This window comes from Panulirus ornatus, chromosome 50 (genome assembly GCF_036320965.1).
Source record: "Panulirus ornatus isolate Po-2019 chromosome 50, ASM3632096v1, whole genome shotgun sequence".
NCBI lineage: Eukaryota > Metazoa > Arthropoda > Malacostraca > Decapoda > Palinuridae > Panulirus > Panulirus ornatus.
Window position 1 is genome coordinate 9,054,119 of NC_092273.1, and position 19,185 is coordinate 9,073,303.

The following is a 19,185-nucleotide window of genomic DNA, read 5'->3' on the forward strand; positions in this document are numbered from 1 at the left end:
CTTCTATCAACTATCCATCCACACGTCGACTATCTAGGATAGTTCGGTGGACAGAGGGACAGTGCGTTTGTGTGTGTGTGTGTGTGTGTGCGTAACCAGACGTGTCTACACGCCGTCAGAGGCCTCAGCGACTGACAGGTGTCACCAACACGTTGTGAGGTGGGGCCCTCTCTCTCTCTCTCTCTCTCTCTTTCTCTCCCCACACCACAAAACACATTTAAGGCTTCATAATCGTCTCCTTTCCAGTTATACGGTATTCGCTCGGCTTTTGTTTCTCTGTCACCTTATTTGTCGGGTCCTGAGTGAGGTAATCCGACACGTAAGGACTCAGTCTCCCGATTACTTGTCAGGAGAATCACTACAGTCGAGACGAAGATTATTAATAGCGCAATGTAATTCAGTTAGAAATGATCACACACGAAGCCTCTTATAGACTCGCTCGTCACATGTTATGCTTCAAAAAAAAGCAAAAACAAAAAAAAAAAACACGACACGTCGTAAGATTCACCTATCACTACGTCTCAACACAGCGCACGATGCACGTACCAAAAAAACCAAATATGGGGGAGGGAAAAGAACCACTCGTGATTCAGGGTGTTTCACAAGGATTCCAGCGACTCCACCTGTAGCGTCTGAATATTCAGGATTCCTCAACTCCCACGCGGGACCCTCGCGTCCGCCTCGTGTGGTGGGTGCGGGGGAAAAGTCGCCCGAAAGAATTCCCAGCTAGAAAGTACCCGTCCGCCAGCTAGAGAGCCCCTCCGCCCGTTTTCTTTCGAGAGCACGGCGAACGAAAGCCCCTCTGTCTGGGGGTGTCGTCGGGGCAGACAGGTGGTGATGGGGAGGTACGACATTGTTGCTGCCTGCGTTAACGATGGTGATAAATGGTCGAATTAGAAAGCATTTTTTTTCAAACTCTGAAGGAGAGAGAGAGAGAGAGGAGAGAGAGAGAGAGAGAGAGAGAGAGAGAGAGAGAGAGGGGAGAGAGAGAGAGGGGAGAGAGAAGAGACTCTGATAAACTGCTCAGCTTTTTGCTTCCTCACCACCTCAGTGGAAGCAGGTTTAAACCCCCATACACGACGATCCCCCCCTTAACAAAGACAACTTACCCCTCAGACAGGTGGAAAACACAAATGTCTGGCGGGGGGGCCAAGCTCAAGAACCAGCCAACAAAAAAAAATTTGACCCAAATGTCGCCCCTGACTTTGGAAAACCCAAACACGAAAAACCGGGAGTCAAAACCCTACTGCACTGGTCATTTCGCCCCCACGACAATGAATCGTTCAAACCCGAGCTGATACAAATGTGAAAAGGGCTATCCCTAGTGTTGGGGTTTTAAATGGTACAGAGGGGTGTCAGACAGACTGACGGGAGAGCGAAAGCGTAGGGGGAGAACCCTCTTCACACGTCCCCCCACCTCAAAACCACTGGGCCTTTCCTGGACGATTCCAACATGGGGAAAAGAAAAAACCACTTCATTAGGGTCCTATAATCAATCAAAAATAAAAAAAAAAAAAAAAAGATGCTTTTCATGATTGTGGCGTGAGATGCACTCTATCTCTTTCATCTTTTTAGTCACATTCGGGAAGTTTTATCCCATTAATATAAAGAAAACTCACGTAGTTTTCGCCTCACTCCAAAACCGGTTACTGAAACCTTTTTGCTCTCCCAAACTGGTCTTCCTGCAACCCTGCCCCAATATGAGTAACATTTTTTTTTAGAAAAAATGAATGCGAAAAAAAAATGTGTGGAGGGGGGAACCTCACGCGCGACCCCCTGTGACTCATGGCCCGCAACACTAACCATTACACCACACAAAAGAGTAAAAAGAAAGGGGTACATACTTATACACAAGGCCCAAAGCACGGGGCAACCAAATTGTAAAAACTCTCTCCCCGTAAACCACAAGTTGTGATCTTACTTTTCGGGTTTTTTTTTGAAGACCCCTAAACCCACTTTCCCGCCTCGAAAAGTTTCCTTGACCTTCCCACCGCAGCCTAAAAAAGCGCAAGACCCCTGTGCTCTCATCTTCCTAGCTTAACCAAAGCTTTCGACCTTTAAACCACATCACAATTAAAAACCCCAATACTCCAGGAAAGCCTCATTACGGGCTTCCATTTATCATCTTCAGTGAGAGCCCCCAAGGCTGTATACACTTCTATGGGGGGGCCCCCTCTACCTTCCGTCCCCACAGCTGTTGTGGCGTCCTAAAACAATGACAAAGGGTCTCTCTTGTGTTCCCCCACCCATCCAAATGATCCCACGATGGACGCTGAAGCCAAAAAGACCTGTATTACAAAAACTACTGACAAAAAGCTCGTCCCACCACAAAAGCCCTCCAGAGCGCCCTAAGCGACCTCAAGACCGGACTTTTCATCAGGAGAAAGAACCCCAAAAAGTTAAAAGGGGCTTCCCTATCGGGCCCGACGTCAAAGTCTAAAAAACGCGATTAACTTCTAAACCCCTTCTACCCGATCATGATTCCCCAAGGGGCGCACCACCTTTACATTCCACGGTCAACGTTTGGAAGCCGGGCCCGGGACGAGCAATTTATTCAGTCAGGCAACCCCCCTGACTCCTTTTCCCCCCCTAACCCCCCTTGGGGTTTTATTGTAAAAAACATGCATGAGAAAGACAGAGCTTCTTCGTAAACAATGGGAGAAAACGAACAAACGGTCCATTTACAAGCGATGAATTTGGGTCGAAACGAAATCCCATTGTGCCTTTAGGATGGGGGGGGGGGGGGGGGGGGGGGGGGGGGGGGGGGGGGTCCCTTTCACAGTGCTTCACGTCTCCCGGGGACGTGCCATATGCCTTTCTGCTTATGTATTTTCCCAAGAAAGCGTCAGTCCAAGTGAAGACCAAAATGAATTCAAACTGCACAACAAACCCTTTAGGCGCACAGTGATGTTCGTGTGCGCACGTTATTCTTTGATAGTCCCCCTCCACTCGCGGGGAACCCCCTGATGAAAAATTTCTTCGAGACAAAAAAAGCCTTCAGAGAATTTCAAACCCTTCCCCAACCCAAGCCCTGACCCCCGGGGGCCAGATTGGGGGCCCTTTTTCGGCAGGCAAACCCTTTTGAGCCTCACTGTACCCTCGGGTAGGTTTGGTGTAGGATAAGAAAAAGTTTTTTCATCGTTTTGCAGTATTCGTAACGACCCCGGTCCCCCCTCCCCTTTTTCCCCCCCCCCCCTCCCCCCCTCCCTTTTCCCCCCCCCCCCCCCTCTCCTTTTCTCCCCTTTAAACCTTCCCCCCCATTCAAAATCCGGTGGGGGCCCCTTTTACTCTCTCTCTCTCTCTCAATCCGGGTAGGGCACCAGTAACAGGAACATCCAGGTGGGGAGGCTGTATAAGGGATGCGAACACGAGGAAGATGTTCTTTGAGATGGCTGCTCCGAAGGTCGTCATGGTCATCTTGATCAACTCTTCGAGTCTCAAAGGGCCAGACCCCTATCATGGTACGATGTACAATCACAGACATGGCGAAGTACCATGTAACACTCACAGACATGGTACAGTATCGTGTAACACCCAAAGTCATAACACAGCACCATGTGACATTCTACCAGTTAGTGACCATATCTCCTTAAAGACGGACACCACGAGGATGTCACGTTCACCTGTCACGCTGAGCGATGCATCCCGTCTCTTGCCACCACACTCGCCTGCCAGACAGCTTTTCTTGTTTGGTCGGCCCAGGTCTGTGTCTGACATGACGCCCCCTGTCTCCTGACGGACAGACCATCCCCATCCCCACTGAGTGAGGCAGGGAGAAGAGATGATGTCACAACAAGGGCGCCGCCTCTGTTTACTCTGCCACCTGCAGTGTGTGTTATGCTACACATACTCGACTGACTCCCCACTGAAGGGAATAAATCTAAATCTGTTTGGAACTGGAACAGTTCTCGAGCGGCTGACAACAGGTAGCAACGAAGAATAAACCTTTTCCCACTTAATGTTACCCAAATCCCCAAGTAAACATATATTTGTAGCTGATTCTTAAAGAAAGAAGATAAAGACACTGTCTATATATTCTCTTACGACCCACTCTCACTCTGAAACATCTGTTGACATTATTATACCCTCAGTAGTGGAAGGGTAATGTCTACTCTGGAAGGCTTGTCACCCACAAGTAAGGAGACTGGTGAACAACATTCGTGTATACTGCACCTTCAGGACTCCTCTGCTGCTGGGGATAGCCTTGGCCACCCGCGCGCTAGTCCTGCAGGACGTCCCAGACGGCGAGGTACCTGCAGCACTGCCTCCATGGCCGTGTAAACGTCCTCCTGTGAGCCTGAGCGTTCTCTCGACTCCAGGATACACCGCCAGAGGTATAGCACTGGGTCTTACTGGCTTCGATAAAGCACCATTACGTTGTGGCTGCTGTTGCTCATGGGCCTTGTGCACCGAGATGTTTGTTGGGGCGAAGCAGCACCGCCACCGCCGCCGTTGTTGCTGTTGCTGGTTTAGGTGAGCGGTGGGTGTGCGTGATGTGAGGTGCTGGTGGTGGCGTGTGCTAGGGAGCAGGAGGGTGATGGCGCCGACGCTAGCACGGCGTGGCTGTAAGGCCAGGGGTATGTAGGACCTCCCGGCTGGGAGAGTGGCCGCCGCCGCCGCGCTCATCTCCACTCACACCCTCACCGGCGCATCTCCCTAACCACAAACGATCGGTAACAACTAACACTCAAGTGACTATAGAGACTTCACTCCCTAGTTAATCACTCTATCCAGTGGTCTATGCACCATTTCAGTCCTTTATCACATAAAAAAAAAAATTTACACTAACACTTAATCACTAGTAGAAAAGAACCATCAATGTCCAATAGGAGTTAACTATACCACTCTCCCAGCAGATTGTCTAGTCACAGACCATCACGGCCTTCTATCAACTATCCATCCACACGTCGACTATCTAGGATAGTTCGGTGGACAGAGGGACAGTGCGTTTGTGTGTGTGTGTGTGTGTGTGCGTAACCAGACGTGTCTACACGCCGTCAGAGGCCTCAGCGACTGACAGGTGTCACCAACACGTTGTGAGGTGGGGCCCTCTCTCTCTCTCTCTCTTTCTCTCCCCACACCACAAAACACATTTAAGGCTTCATAATCGTCTCCTTTCCAGTTATACGGTATTCGCTCGGCTTTTGTTTCTCTGTCACCTTATTTGTCGGGTCCTGAGTGAGGTAATCCGACACGTAAGGACTCAGTCTCCCGATTACTTGTCAGGAGAATCACTACAGTCGAGACGAAGATTATTAATAGCGCAATGTAATTCAGTTAGAAATGATCACACACGAAGCCTCTTATAGACTCGCTCGTCACATGTTATGCTTCAAAAAAAAGCAAAAACAAAAAAAAAAACACGACACGTCGTAAGATTCACCTATCACTACGTCTCAACACAGCGCACGATGCACGTACCAAAAAAACCAAATACGGGGGAGGGAAAAGAACACTCGTGATTCAGGGTGTTTCACAAGGATTCCAGCGACTCCACCTGTAGCGTCTGAATATTCAGGATTCCTCAACTCCCACGCGGGACCCTCGCGTCCGCCTCGTGTGGTGGGTGCGGGGGAAAAGTCGCCCGAAAGAATTCCCAGCCTAGAAAGTACCCGTCCGCCAGCTAGAGAGCCCCTCCGCCCGTTTTCTTTCGAGAGCACGGCGAACGAAAGCCCCTCTGTCTGGGGGTGTCGTCGGGGCAGACAGGTGGTGATGGGGAGGTACGACATTGTTGCTGCCTGCGTTAACGATGGTGATAAATGGTCGAATTAAGAGAGCATTTTTTTCAAACTCTGAAGGAGAGAGAGAGAGAGAGAGAGAGAGAGAGAGAGAGAGAGAGAGAGAGAGAGAGAGAGAGAGAGAGAGAGAGAGAGAGAGAGAGAGCTGGGTTCCACCTCACAATCGGGCCCTCAGCAGGTCATGGCAGCCATCTTTGATATTTTGACCCACGACCCAATACAGCAGCATGCCGAGACTACTCTAAAGCCAGAATTCCCAGGAGAAAGGTTTATTACTGCAGTCCTTGTGGGGGTTGGGAGGTTTACTTCACCGCCTCGTGAGGTTTAGCAAAATCTCCTACGAAGTCTGATTGTTTATGTTCGATGTCAAGGGGTTAAAGAATCTCCTTATAGGACTTGTTACTCGTGACGACGGGTCATGCAGGGGATCTGCAGTGTGAGGAGGGGTCGCAGGCCCCCACAAAGTGAGGAGAGGTCGTGTACTGGACCTGCAGTGTGAGGAGGGGTCGCAGGCCCCCACAGAGTGAGGAGAGGTCGTGTACTGGACCTGCAGTGTGAGGAGGGGTCGCAGGCCCCCACAAAGTGAGGTGAGGTCGTGTACTGGACCTGCAGTGTGAGGAGGGGTCGTGGCGGGCTCCTTAGAGTGAGGAGACGTCGTGTGGGGGACCTGCAGTGTGAGGAAGGGTCGTGGGGTCACCAGTGTGGGGACGTTCGTGGGAGCATTTTAGAGTGAGAAGGGTCGCGGTGGGGGCGGGGATCTCCTGAGTGAGGGGTGGTCGTAAGGTCCTCCAGTGAAGAGATATATACAAAAGACCGCAAACAGCAGCAGACCCCTGCGTCCTTTCGAGGTTGTTTGGCAAACAGCAACAGATCATTTCGTGGTTGTTTGTGAAGGCGGAAGATATCAGAAACATACGAGATTAATATGACAGGCGTTAGATAGCAAACACACGACTTACGGAGAAATATGTTTACTTTAATATGTAAATACGGATGCGTAAATAATGTCAGCCGTGGACTTGGTGCGTGGTGTTTGTCAGGTCTATGCGGTCAGCTTGCATGTGACAAGGACATGAAGCTTCTAGTGTAACTTCTATTTCGAGGCCTCCAGTGTGGCGAGAGTCGTTGGGTTCAATACGTATAACAACAATGCTTGCGCTTTGTGGCTTCTGAACCAAAGGGATATAACAGCTGATGAAACACAAAGACCCGCTGATGGCTACTTATGAAGCCCCACACAACGGTGTATCCCCAGGAGGATGATAGATACAGCAATACAAACTAACAACTGGCTATTACAGTGTTTCAGTGTGCGGTTCGCGTGATCACCTCATCGCACATTTAATTATGATGAATGTATCCACAACATATGTTCTATCTTAACCTCATCTGCTTACACATGTATTTGTCTGATTATTATTTGTCTAGAATGCCTTCCGTAACTCAGCCACCTTAATTGTGGTATCGTCTTCGTTGCCCTACTCTTGACCTTCTCTATTAGCTCTTTGTGCCTCAGTAAGTGCAGTGACCATACATCAGAGAATCGTATTCTCGCTTTGGCCTTTACGGAGGATGTGAAAAGTCTGTTGAATATTTCCTCACCCATATATTTGAATGCGGCTCTGACATGTGCCAGCAGACAGTTTGTCTCGTTTCTCATTCTCATAAGATGGGATACTGGCAACAATATCGACTCCCAAGTCTCTCTCACACACACATTGCAACAGCTCATGTCCTCCTAGGTAATATGTGTCTCTAGGATTTCTAGTGTGTGTGTTTTACTAACTATTTGTACACTACCAACAGGAAATTCTACATTCCTTGGGGGCCCCCGTCTCTGAAGCATATGCGTGTGCGTGCCTGAGTTCGTGCGTCCGTGCATACGTGCCCTGCAACGAGAGCATGTCAGGCAGTGTGGGAGTGGGATGGGTAGGGTGGGTCAGGTCGTGAATACTAAGACCCACTTCCGCCCACTGTCTCCGGCCGCAGCACAAACCTCTCGAGCATGGCGGTACGACCCCTTGAGTACGACAGTATGACCCCTTAAGCACGACGGTAAGACCCTTGGATGTGATAGTCTCAATATGTGTTCGCCTTGATTTAACGAGGTAGCGTTAGGAACAGATAACCGAGCCTTTGAGAAAGAGGCCACACTTTGCTACTAAATCTAGATTTCTAAACCCGTCTTTTAATACGCGCATTCAGTAATCCTCCCCTCCTGTATGCAACTCGGCAGGATGCCTATGCCGAAGCATGTAGGAAAAGCAAGTCCAATGATAACGCTAATATGCCAGAAAACATTCATATGTCAACAATAAATGGCTGACAAAGTTAGTAATTTATACAAAACATTTAAATGCCAATAATGAATGGCTTTTTTTTCTTCAAAAATTATGCGTAAGTACGACTCAATGTGGAGATACGACTTAACCCACTCTTAAGCGAAAATGTTAAGATATACCCTCTCAAATTTTCTCTCTGTAAGCATACCTAATCCAATATAATGCTAATAACAATCCGGGTGACCATTAGGTTGTTATGTCCAAATTGTACTCCAGCCTCCTCTACGAAAGAGAACCCCTCACACACACACACATACACAAGAGCTATTCTTCTTCTTTTCTTCTCCTCTCTTTCTTTCATTTTTTCCCCCCTAACTTGATAGAGAATAGAAAAAAAAAAAAGGAGTTTAGCAGTATCACTCCCCTGGCTTTCTAAATTCCTGAGCGAGAGCCGGGGGTTGGTAGGGTGAAGCAGCCCGGTTCGGCAAGGCTGCAGGAGGACGCGCGCAGACTAGCCTAAACCCCTAGCCTAACCCGGCATAGCCCTAGCCTAGCCTGGCGTTGCCTCCTTCACCAGCGCTGACGTGACAGAATGTTGGAGGGCCTCCCGTCCGAGCAGCAGAGAAAACGAAGTGAGGTAAATTGCAAACATTTCAAAGCAGAATTATGATTAATAATCATTGTGATGTGTTTCACCATGTAGCAATGGCTCCCATAACTGGTATGTCATTTATCATTGTTAAAGATTGCATAATAATAATAATAATAAATAATAATAATAATAATAATAATAATAATAATAATAATAAATAATTAATCAATAATAATGATAATAATAATAATAATAATAATAATAATAATAATAATAATAATAGAAAACGTTTCGTGGGGTAACAGACATAGAGTAATGACTGTGAAAGAGACACTGCGAAAGCCGTCACTGGCAACGGATGGGTACCGGTCATCCACCACAGGTCAAACAGGTGTTCACCCCCCCACACACACACACAAAAGACATGACAGACAACGTGAGAAATATGTCACAGGATGTGGTCAGGGAAGTACTGCTCCCCTGGATCACAACAGAGCAGAGAGAGAGAGAGAGAGAGAGAGAGAGAGAGAGAGAGAGAGAGAGAGAGAGTGTATGTGTGCAACGCGTGGGACCCGAGAGAAGACGGAAGCAGTATTTCCTGTACGTCTGGGAAGAATTTAACAAGATGAGATGGATCAAGACTCGCGGGACACCGAGAAGAATACATTTCTCTCTCTGTCACACACGAGGTGTCTCATCCACGAGGATAGAACCATCACACAGACAATGCGTCTAACGACGGTGTCGTAAAAATATAGGGGAAAAAAAAATAAGATTGACCTCTATCCTTTGGCTTCAGTGGTTACCTTACCATCCACATGGACTTTAAGACTATCATGAACGTCTTTATATCATTCGACTGCAACACTGTCGTCCAGTCACCATGTATCGTGTCAATCAACTCCGGGTACACCAACCACAGCACTGCGTTTTTTCATCATTTGTGCCACTTTACGACGCCTCACTGCATCAAAGCACGACACTTGGCGAAGAGGTTACGACCTGCCATCCATTTCCCCCGATTCTAAATGGCTCGCACGTCGTTTGGTCCCGTCGGGCGTGGTTAAATGTGGTTGGTTTCCCTGGCGCTACCACTGGCAGCCGATGGCACTGGAGGGGGTACTGATGATAACTCATGACGCACTGTGTATATGGAACATCAAATCTGCATATACCGGGCCTCTACCACCATCTCATCCACCCATCCACCTTCCTTCACCGATGACCTTACTCAACCACTACCCTACCGTACAGACTCTCCCTTAAAACCTTATCCACAAGTGAGACACACTCGAAGAGAATTATCCAGTGTCATTCCCCGGGTCAATACAATTATTCGAACGTCAAATACCCAATACACTTCCTCTGTTTACGAACATTTACGCACAGTCGTACGGATGAAATTCCGCGCAGGTCACAACGCCTGCGAACGACACCCAATACAAAAGAGAACTGAAAATAAGGAAAACGTGGGAAGGCAAACGGGAGAGAGCGAAGGGCAATTTGCACTGAGGTATTTAGCAGCTCCCATCCAGCTGACCTACATAACCTTGGGAGGTGCTTTAGTGTGGGCGGAAAGAGCCACGAACCCCGAGAGCAACTCTTCGTTGATCTGGTATATCACAAATACGATTGACGTGGAAACAACACGACCAGTGCCCACTCGCTCTTCAATCCATCTGTATATCGATCTCTAAACTATCATTAACTTCCCGTCCTCCATTTTCTCTTGTATTTCCCTGTTCTCTAAATCGCTGTGCACACAATATATCTCCAACAAAACTCCCTTCAGAAGTCTTCAACCTTTAGACTAAACCGTTCCTATGATTTAGAAACCGAGGAAGATATTCACATCTCCTCCTCTACCCACCAAGATCTGAGCTTAGCGAGGCGCCCTCTCCGTAAAACACATTAATGTATATGTATATATATATATATATATATATATATATATAAAGGTACCATCAACTTACACAGTACGGCACTATAAACATACAGACAACAGTGCATCAGATGTCTAACGACTGGAGCCTAACGCACAGACTGTAACACAAATTCAGGACACAGGAAACCCATTCAGGCCCCAGCCAACTGACTCCCTCCCCCCACCTTCCAATAGTTCTGGGGAACTTCTACAAAATACGTCTTGCTTCTCCACTCCTTCACATTGCTGCAAATTGAGCCATACACACGGTGAAGTGCATGTTGTCTCAGCCTTAACAGGTGAAGAAGGTGTTCAAGATCTTTTCTTTTTTTTGGTTCGATCGGTGGGTATACTATGTTGACGGCCTTAATGACCCTGACAGTCTAATAGCGTATAGTTGAAGGATAAAGAGAGAGAAGCTCCAGACAATGGATGGATAAGCGGACGACCATGGACAAAGCCTCGACCTGCAAGTGCCTCGTCGTGCTAAGCAGGTGACACACAATAACTGCAGCACAGAACAATGCTCTACAGCATAACGGAACAAAGGCAGAGGACTTGCTTGCAGAACACGTGACCATTCCGCCCCGACGGCGCAAGGCAGGAGGGCTAGAGGCGCCGCACCAGTTATCACATTAGCTGCCCTCACACACTTCCGCCTCATGAAGCCCCACCAGTGCCTCGATATCAGGTCGGGGCAGGGGGGTGACTCTGCCCCGTCCTGTCTAGTCAGCTTGACTACATCACAAGCTATTTACCTCCCATTTGACACTGCCTCACTATCCAGTACCCAGGTACTCTACCTCAATCTTACCCCAGTGAATGTAAGTTAATTGCCCACTCCGCGATTAACTCCCAGGTGTGAACTATGCATTCCGCCCGTTTGCAATGCACCTCTGTCCTAGAGAAAGCCAACCAATCCATGTTTGTTTCAGGGTCACGGAATCACGTGTCCTTCCACAATTAAGCCGCTGACCAGAAGTCAACTGCTGCTACCTCACCTGCGCCACCTTACGGTCCGATGTCATCAGCACCTCTCCATTGTTACCACAGAGATTCTAACCTCTGCCTTCCTTTCATGTTATCTCACGATCTATTCCTCTCCAAAAACCTGTTTGCAGCGTAAACAAGGAAGCGTCCCATTCCTGCATGTTCCCTCGCCTCTCCGCACGTCCTCTCGTTCACACGTCAATTATTGTCTTGTGCATTCTGTACCATCTCCACATGCCATGTGCCATATCCACATCTCCTATCCCCTCTAAATGACAGTACAACCCATCAACACGACAGCACGATCCTATAACACGACAAAAACGACCCTTCGGTTTGATGAAATGATCTTCATCCAAGTCTGTAAGGGGCTCAACGCCAGACACCCTCCAGCAACAACCACACTTATTGCAACCATCCTTTTGCACGTATAAGGATTATATGCAATACAGACCCACAGCCCCATCATGGTCTCGAAACTCCACAGAACGCAATGTACTACCAACCCCACCTTGTTGGCAAGCAGAGATGAGCGCGTCTCGCAACCCTTGCTGCATGAAATGTAAAGATAAACTTCTCAAGTGCTGCCATGGGGTCAATTTGAGATGATGATGCTCTGTGAATAACTGATACATGAAGCCTAATAGTGATGATGCTTCCTAAGTTATTCAGTGAAAGGTGTTTGATATTCTCCAATGCGCCTGGTAACGTCTAAAGGATTTATTGTAAATGTTATACTTCACTTACACAAAACCTTCGAAATATTTAATACTAAGACAAAGTATACTTTCTTATTTAAATTAAAAAGTGAATAGCCTCGGTGGTTATCAAAGTCTGTGGGCAACGGAGCACAGAATGTCCACAACTCACAGAACAGTAAACACCCCTCAACATACCTTCTCCTCATGTAGGCGAAGCTTAGCTGACTGCGCGCTGATCTGTCGTTCAAGCTGGCCGATGGTCCGCTCCTTGGCGCGCAGCTCGTCCAGCTGAGGAAGGAAACAAGCCGTGAGGTCTCCTGTTCCACGCGACCAGTCGGTCTGTGTACACTCAACACTCGTCCTTCGTCACCACAACAACACGATCACTCTGTACACACTCAGCTCTAGCAACTGGCAAGTGTTCTCAGCTCAGTACGACCACCACTCTTGTCATATCTTCAAACCCTGGCGGTGACACACACCGAGTCCTTCTTTGACACGGTCTATGACGAGTCTGTGATAACTACCAGCCTACAGTCCCTGCTGGGGAAAGGTTTCCAGGCAAGACTGTCTCTTCGGTGGTTTAAACCTCCCTGAATCCCGACGGTACGACCCTTGAGCCTCGACGGTTCCTCCTTTCTTATCCTCCTACACTCATCCTTTGCTCTGTTATACCTCTCAAATGCTGTGTTACTGTAGGGCCGCCTTATGTCTCCTCCACAATACATCCCTAAGCTCTTTCGCCTTTTTACTTTTATAATTTATAAAACCTCTCTCTCTCTCTCTCTCTCTCTCTCTCTCTCTCTCTCTCTCTCTCTCTCTCTCTCTCTCTCTCTCTCTCTAATAAAATCGACAAAAAATACACAGCTCCAGACCGAGTTAGGGTAAACAACAACAACTACTACTACTTCTACTGGTAAAACACACGGCCAAAGGAAAAAAAATTTATCACATACCACATAAAATCAAACCAGCTCTTACCACATCAATCTACAACACATAACACGAACAACTCTATGGCTCGCCTCAGCGATGTGCTGTACACCTACGAACATAATGATTGTAAGGAGATACATAAAATTACAGCAAATATCTACATCAAATAAAACAATAGCAACAAAAAAAATATAAATTGTACTACCACGACAAATCTGGTGTATGTGTGTGTGTGTGTCCCGACAGGAGAAAGGGTTCCCAACCACCAGAAGCAGGTCATAAAAAAAGGTCTGTTTACATGCAGGTTTGCCATCTACCCCTCACGTGAACTACTTGCCCACAAGGACCAGAGGAATACACCACTAGCGAGCATTTGACTCTACACCTCAGACTTCCCCCAGTGCTAAGATCACGACCGGACGAAAACGGACGGATTCGTTTTCTTTATTCTGACAATTTAGCTTTGGGTCTCTTTTCTTTTTCCGTAAATTTCCATGGCGTAGACCTACTACGGTCGACTGGAATGTATCAATCATACACCCGACGTTAAGCGAAAAATAATATACAGTAAATTTTGATGGAATAAGGAGAAAAAAAAAAAGTTGCCGTGTATCTCAGAGCACTGGGGAATTTCTTTGAAAAGAACAGTCTGTTAGTGTCAAATCCAGTTCTTTTAACACTCACAAAATTTCAACTTTCCACACACACACGCTGGGTGAGGGTTCTACATTATATTTACATATCTCTCTTTCTAAGCTACAGGCACAGTGATTGTGTGGTTCCCAAAAGACCTTTTCCACACCTTCCCCGAGGTCTCCCCCCACTCACCAGTCTAGCTGCCTCGGATTTGTTGGCCTTGTGTATCTTAGCAATGCTGGCCTCGTGTTGATCGTGCAGCCGACGGAGCTCGCCGGCGCGCTTGCGCTCTGTCTCCTGGAGGGTCTGGTGGGGGAGGGAAGAAGAACCAACCTCAACTGGTTTTTGATGATATTGTCACATAAGCAACACTCATAAGTTTACCACCACCCAACACCCCATTCACCACACCCCAAACAATATATATAAACACAAGAGCAAATAAACGGTTTTTAGTTCACAAGGACACCACTAGAGGAACCACTGAGCCGGGGTAATTCAAAATTAAATATTTATGGTTTTTAAATCGCATTTTGAATGTCTGCGGGTGAGCAACTGTTTCGAGGTACATTCTGTATGGGTTTTCCATGACTGTTCTGTTTAGAGGTGCGGTAAATTTGTGGCTAATTTCCGAGTAGTGCTTCACGAGTGTGGTTTTCTTAGTTCTTTGGGAGACGGTATGTCGTTCGAATGGGTTACTCTTGCTTCATGTGTGGTAGGTGCTGGGGTACAGGAAATGTGGATCTTCGTTATATTTCGCCAGATCTGGTCGATGTCTGTTCTGTGGTCCATCGTGTTAAACCATAAGTTACAGTCTGCTGTCTTTATCAAAATAATCATAATCATAATAATAATAATAATAATAATAATAATAATAATGATAATAATAATAATAATAATAATAATAATAATAATAATATCATTATTATTATTATCATTATTGACATTATTATAATTATTCCTATCATTATCATTACTATCATTATTATCTCTTTTACGGCTCAACAACCCATGCGCTTGTGATAAACAGCTGTCATTTTCAAAGAGGATTACTTCCCCCACACTTTCTGTGTCAACAAGTAACCACTACATTCAACAAGAGATGACACTATGGATGTATATGGAGGGAAGATAATGAAGTCCCTTTTAATCACTGTTTTAATACAACTTTACGAATATAAATCACCCAGCACCATGACCATGAGAAATCATCCTTAATGTCAGCGTCTTCATTATTGTCTCATTTTCACATGAAAATGAAACAAAGCTCAGATTACAGGTCAGCCTCACATTTATATATAAGGAAATTCTCTTACTTTCTGGGAGCAGCGATTTGAAGTTACGAGCATCAACGACAGTCGTGCTAATGGACTTTGTTACAATTTGTATGACCCGCAATTTGAAGAATGTTGTAATACGTTTCTTGAATTAGTAGAGTTTCCTTTGTAAAACCTTAAACTCATATGAAAGGAAAAACACAAACCCCCAAGAGAAACCTAGACAAATGTAAAACAACTTTCATTTGAGGTATCGCTGCTGGTGGAACCAAACACTACCAACTGTGATGAATCCACTTATATGAACCTAAGAAATCGCCACGCCCCTAAAGATAATTAAAAATACATATACCTTTACTTTAAAAAAATACAATTAGAAAATGGTAAAACACATGAACATTATGATTAACGTTAACATTATTATTAGTTAACATTGTATGAACGATAGGATCGCAGTCCACAAATTTAGCTAGTCAACGTTGAAACGTGGTAGAAAATGGACACCAAGCGCAGTTTGGAGAAAACGTACATTCAGTCGCATTTTGACATGGGTAACTATTATGGGTGTTACTTTACAGTGTTGCTTTTGACACACTAACCCATACATAAGATATGGAAACCTCCGGTATACAAAGCAATAAATGTGACAAATCGGCGTTTAACAAAACAATATTATTTATACAAACAATTTCCTTGATGGTTATAATGGCAAAAAGAATAGCTTATATGTAGATGTGCATATGAGAGACGGGGTCTACTTAGGATGTCTATTGCTATACGAATCAAATGTTGGATAAACGTTAATGAATCAGAGACACCCGACATGGGGGAAGTCAAAGGCAAAAGGGTATCGCTCACAGACTACTGTTTGCCAGGATGGCGAACGAAGGAATATATGCTCGAATATTAATGTAGTTTCTTCTTAACCTCCCTGAGCACAACAGTACGACCCTTGGCTATGACGACTCGCCTTACGACCTTACCCTTCTAGGACATGTCGAAGATGAGACAGAAAATTCCAGATCAGAGACGGAAGGAATGAAGGAGACAGAGAACAGCTGCCGAGAGCCAGGCACAGGTGGCTTGGCTTCCATAGAAGACGTGCTTATCTACACACCTCCCTTACACGGAGAGCGGCTGGCGCAGTCTCTTGCCACAACACACTAATAGTAGCACTTTTGGTCTCGTAGGCCTAATGCGGCCAGGCAGGTCTGATAATTCATACCCTTGAGTACTGAGAATACTGTTCGTGTGTACATGGAATATGTCTCATCTTAATTTTCTTCAGTGCGACGGCACAACCCTTGAGCACTTCTGTACGGCCACTAGGTACGACAGTGCGACGCTTGAGCATTATTGTGCGAGTCCGACAGTATATATATATATATATATATATATATATATATATATGTATATATATATATATATATAACATGTGCTTGTGTTTGTAAAAGAAACACATGATAAGGAGCGTTAAGCACCCAGGAGGCGTCAAGACAACAATCTGCAGTAGGATATATATATATATATATATATATATATATATATATATATATATATATAAAGGGAGTAAAAACAGTGAAGACTCCCGGGCAACGTCTGTGTCCCAGACCCATCATAGAATCTCTGCTTTAGTCATCCTATGAATATGTCACGTTTTCTTTCTAAAACCATATCTGATCTCTTCAATTTCAGTTCATTATATATATATATATATATATATATATATATATATATATATATATATATATATATATATATATATATACATACTTAATCGCCGTCTACCGCGTTAACGAGGTAGCGCAAGGAAACAGACGAAAGAATGGCCAACCCACCCACATGCACATGTATATACATAAACGCCCACACACGCACATATACATATCTATACATTTCAACGTATACCTACATATACATACACAGACATATACATATATACATATGTACATATTCATACTTGCTGCCTTCATCCATTCCCGTCGCCTCCCCGCTACACATAAAACAGCACTCCCCCTCCCCCTGCGAGGTAGCACTAGGAAGACAAAAAAAGGCCACATTCGTTCAAACTCAGTCTTTAGCTATCATGTGTAATGCACCAATACTGTGTCTACAAGGATTCGAATCCCGACCAACCCGAAATCAGTCAGTAGCGCTAAATATTTACACTCCGGAATCCCAAAACGATAAAATATAAACGAATTTGTAGACGAATTCGGTTAACTTTTTCTTCACTTGAATGTGCAAATACCGAGTGAAATCTATATCCGTAAAAATGACTCCTGTCCCCATCCAGCAATGATTTAGTGCAAGAATCACGGTTCACGCGGGTTGAGAAACATGCGCGGCGTGCAGGAATGTAATTTCACCTTTGCTTGTATTCAGATAAAAAAAAAAATCACGGGCAATGTCTGATTAGACCTTACGTCACGTTTGGAATGCTGTCGCCAAATGTTTATGAAGAAAAGTGCCCAACATGATATCAGTACCAGGCTGTTCTAATGAACACCCAATACACCTAGGCTGTTCTAATATAGCAACCAAATACACCTAGGCTGTTCTGATAATAAGCACCCAATACATCTAGGCTGTTCTAATAATAAGCACCCAATACATCTAGGCTGTTCTAATAATAAGCACCCAATACATCTAGGCTGTTCTAATAATAAGCACCCAATACACCTAGGCTGTTCTAATAATTAGCACCCACTATACATAGGCTGTTCTAATAATAAGCAACCAATACACTTATGTTGTTCTATCAATAAACACCCAATACACCTAGGCTGTTCTATTAATAAACACCCAATACACCTCAGTAACAAACAAACTGCTTCGGATGCTTCGAATACATATAGTCACAAGAAGTCAAATATGGAATGGAAGATGGACACACCTGTACAAATCGCTGCTCTCAACGGTACACTCCTAACTCATATCTGTCACTGGTGAATATGACCACGACGGGACGACCCTTGACCATGACGGTACGATCCTTGAACACAACAGTACGACCCTTGAGCACGATATTACGACCCTTGAGCACGACAGTACGACCACTGAGCACAACAGTACGACCCTTGAGCACGACAGTGCGACCCTTGAGCCTGGCTATCACGCCCAGAGGTCGCGTCGTTGCGCTCAAGAAGTTAACGACGGGTGGATCACCCTCCGGTCAACAGCTCTACTTCAATCATTACACCAAGTACCGCCACAGACGCCTTCAAGGTCAAACTCAAGCCCTCGCTGCGAGGAACCAACCTGAGAAGATGAACAACCAAAACCGACCCCGTGTCTCCCTTACCAGGTTAGAATCCCGTTACATAATACTGCTTTTCGTAATCCTTCACTAAAACAAAGCCATGGAGACTGACCGGCTATCTCTGTCTCTGTCACGATGCGGAGGCGCCTCCCTCAACACGTGTTGGGTCGGACGTGGCCCTCACGGCCGGCCATAGTGTGAGGAAAGGGGGAGGAGGAGGAGGAGGAGAGGCAGGAGCGAACCACCATGATCCGACGGGCTCTTAATGCCTCACGCGCCCTGGCCAACACACCCCCACCCACTCACAATCCTCACCTCACTCCTCAGTGACACTGCCCTGCTCTGGAGGAGCTGCTGCTGTTGCTATATCCCACGTCTAAGCAGGCTTCAGACGCTACCACTCAGTATGCACTACATATACAACACACGCACACACTCCCTTCGTAACTCGAGTCAGACTCATCCATAACCATTCCCTTAAAACAACGTATCATATACCCTACCAAGGCCCCATACCCTGCCACGACACACACACAGAACAAACACTTTCAGCGTCCTAGTCATATTTCGCAATCCAGGCGAGCCACATACCACAGCACATCACTGCCACTCAACCAGGTATGCTGGGTTCCCAAACACACACCACCCGGGCTTACAAACGCGAGAGAGAGAGAGAGAGAGAGAGAGAGAGAGAGAGAGAGAGAGAGAGAGAGAGAGAGAGAGAGAGAGAGAGAGAGAGAGAGAGAGAGAGAGAGAGAGAGAGAGAGAGAGAGAGAGAGAGAAAGGAGAGAGAGAAAGGAGAGAGAGAAAGGAGAGAGAAAGGAGAGAGAGAGAGAGAGAGAGAGAG

The 19,185-nt window shown here is 46.0% G+C and overlaps 1 protein-coding gene across 8 annotated transcripts in view; it reads right to left on the reverse strand.

The window, feature by feature from the left end:
* Positions 1-19,185, reverse strand: part of LOC139764574 (uncharacterized) — a 396,710-nt gene that overhangs the window by 334,310 nt on the left and 43,215 nt on the right. For 6 of the 8 annotated variants that reach the window (XR_011716407.1, XM_071691374.1, XM_071691373.1 and 3 more), the window contains exons 6-7: positions 13,992-14,105; positions 12,423-12,515 (exon numbers count right to left, since the gene is read on the reverse strand). Coding sequence is in view for 7 of the 8 variants with exons in the window: in XM_071691374.1 (XP_071547475.1) it covers positions 12,423-12,515; positions 13,992-14,105 (207 nt within the window). In the remaining variant the exon portion in view is untranslated. The remainder of the gene's footprint in view (positions 1-12,422; positions 12,516-13,991; positions 14,106-19,185) is intronic. The other 2 variants (XM_071691377.1, XM_071691375.1) reach the window with 1 other exon arrangement.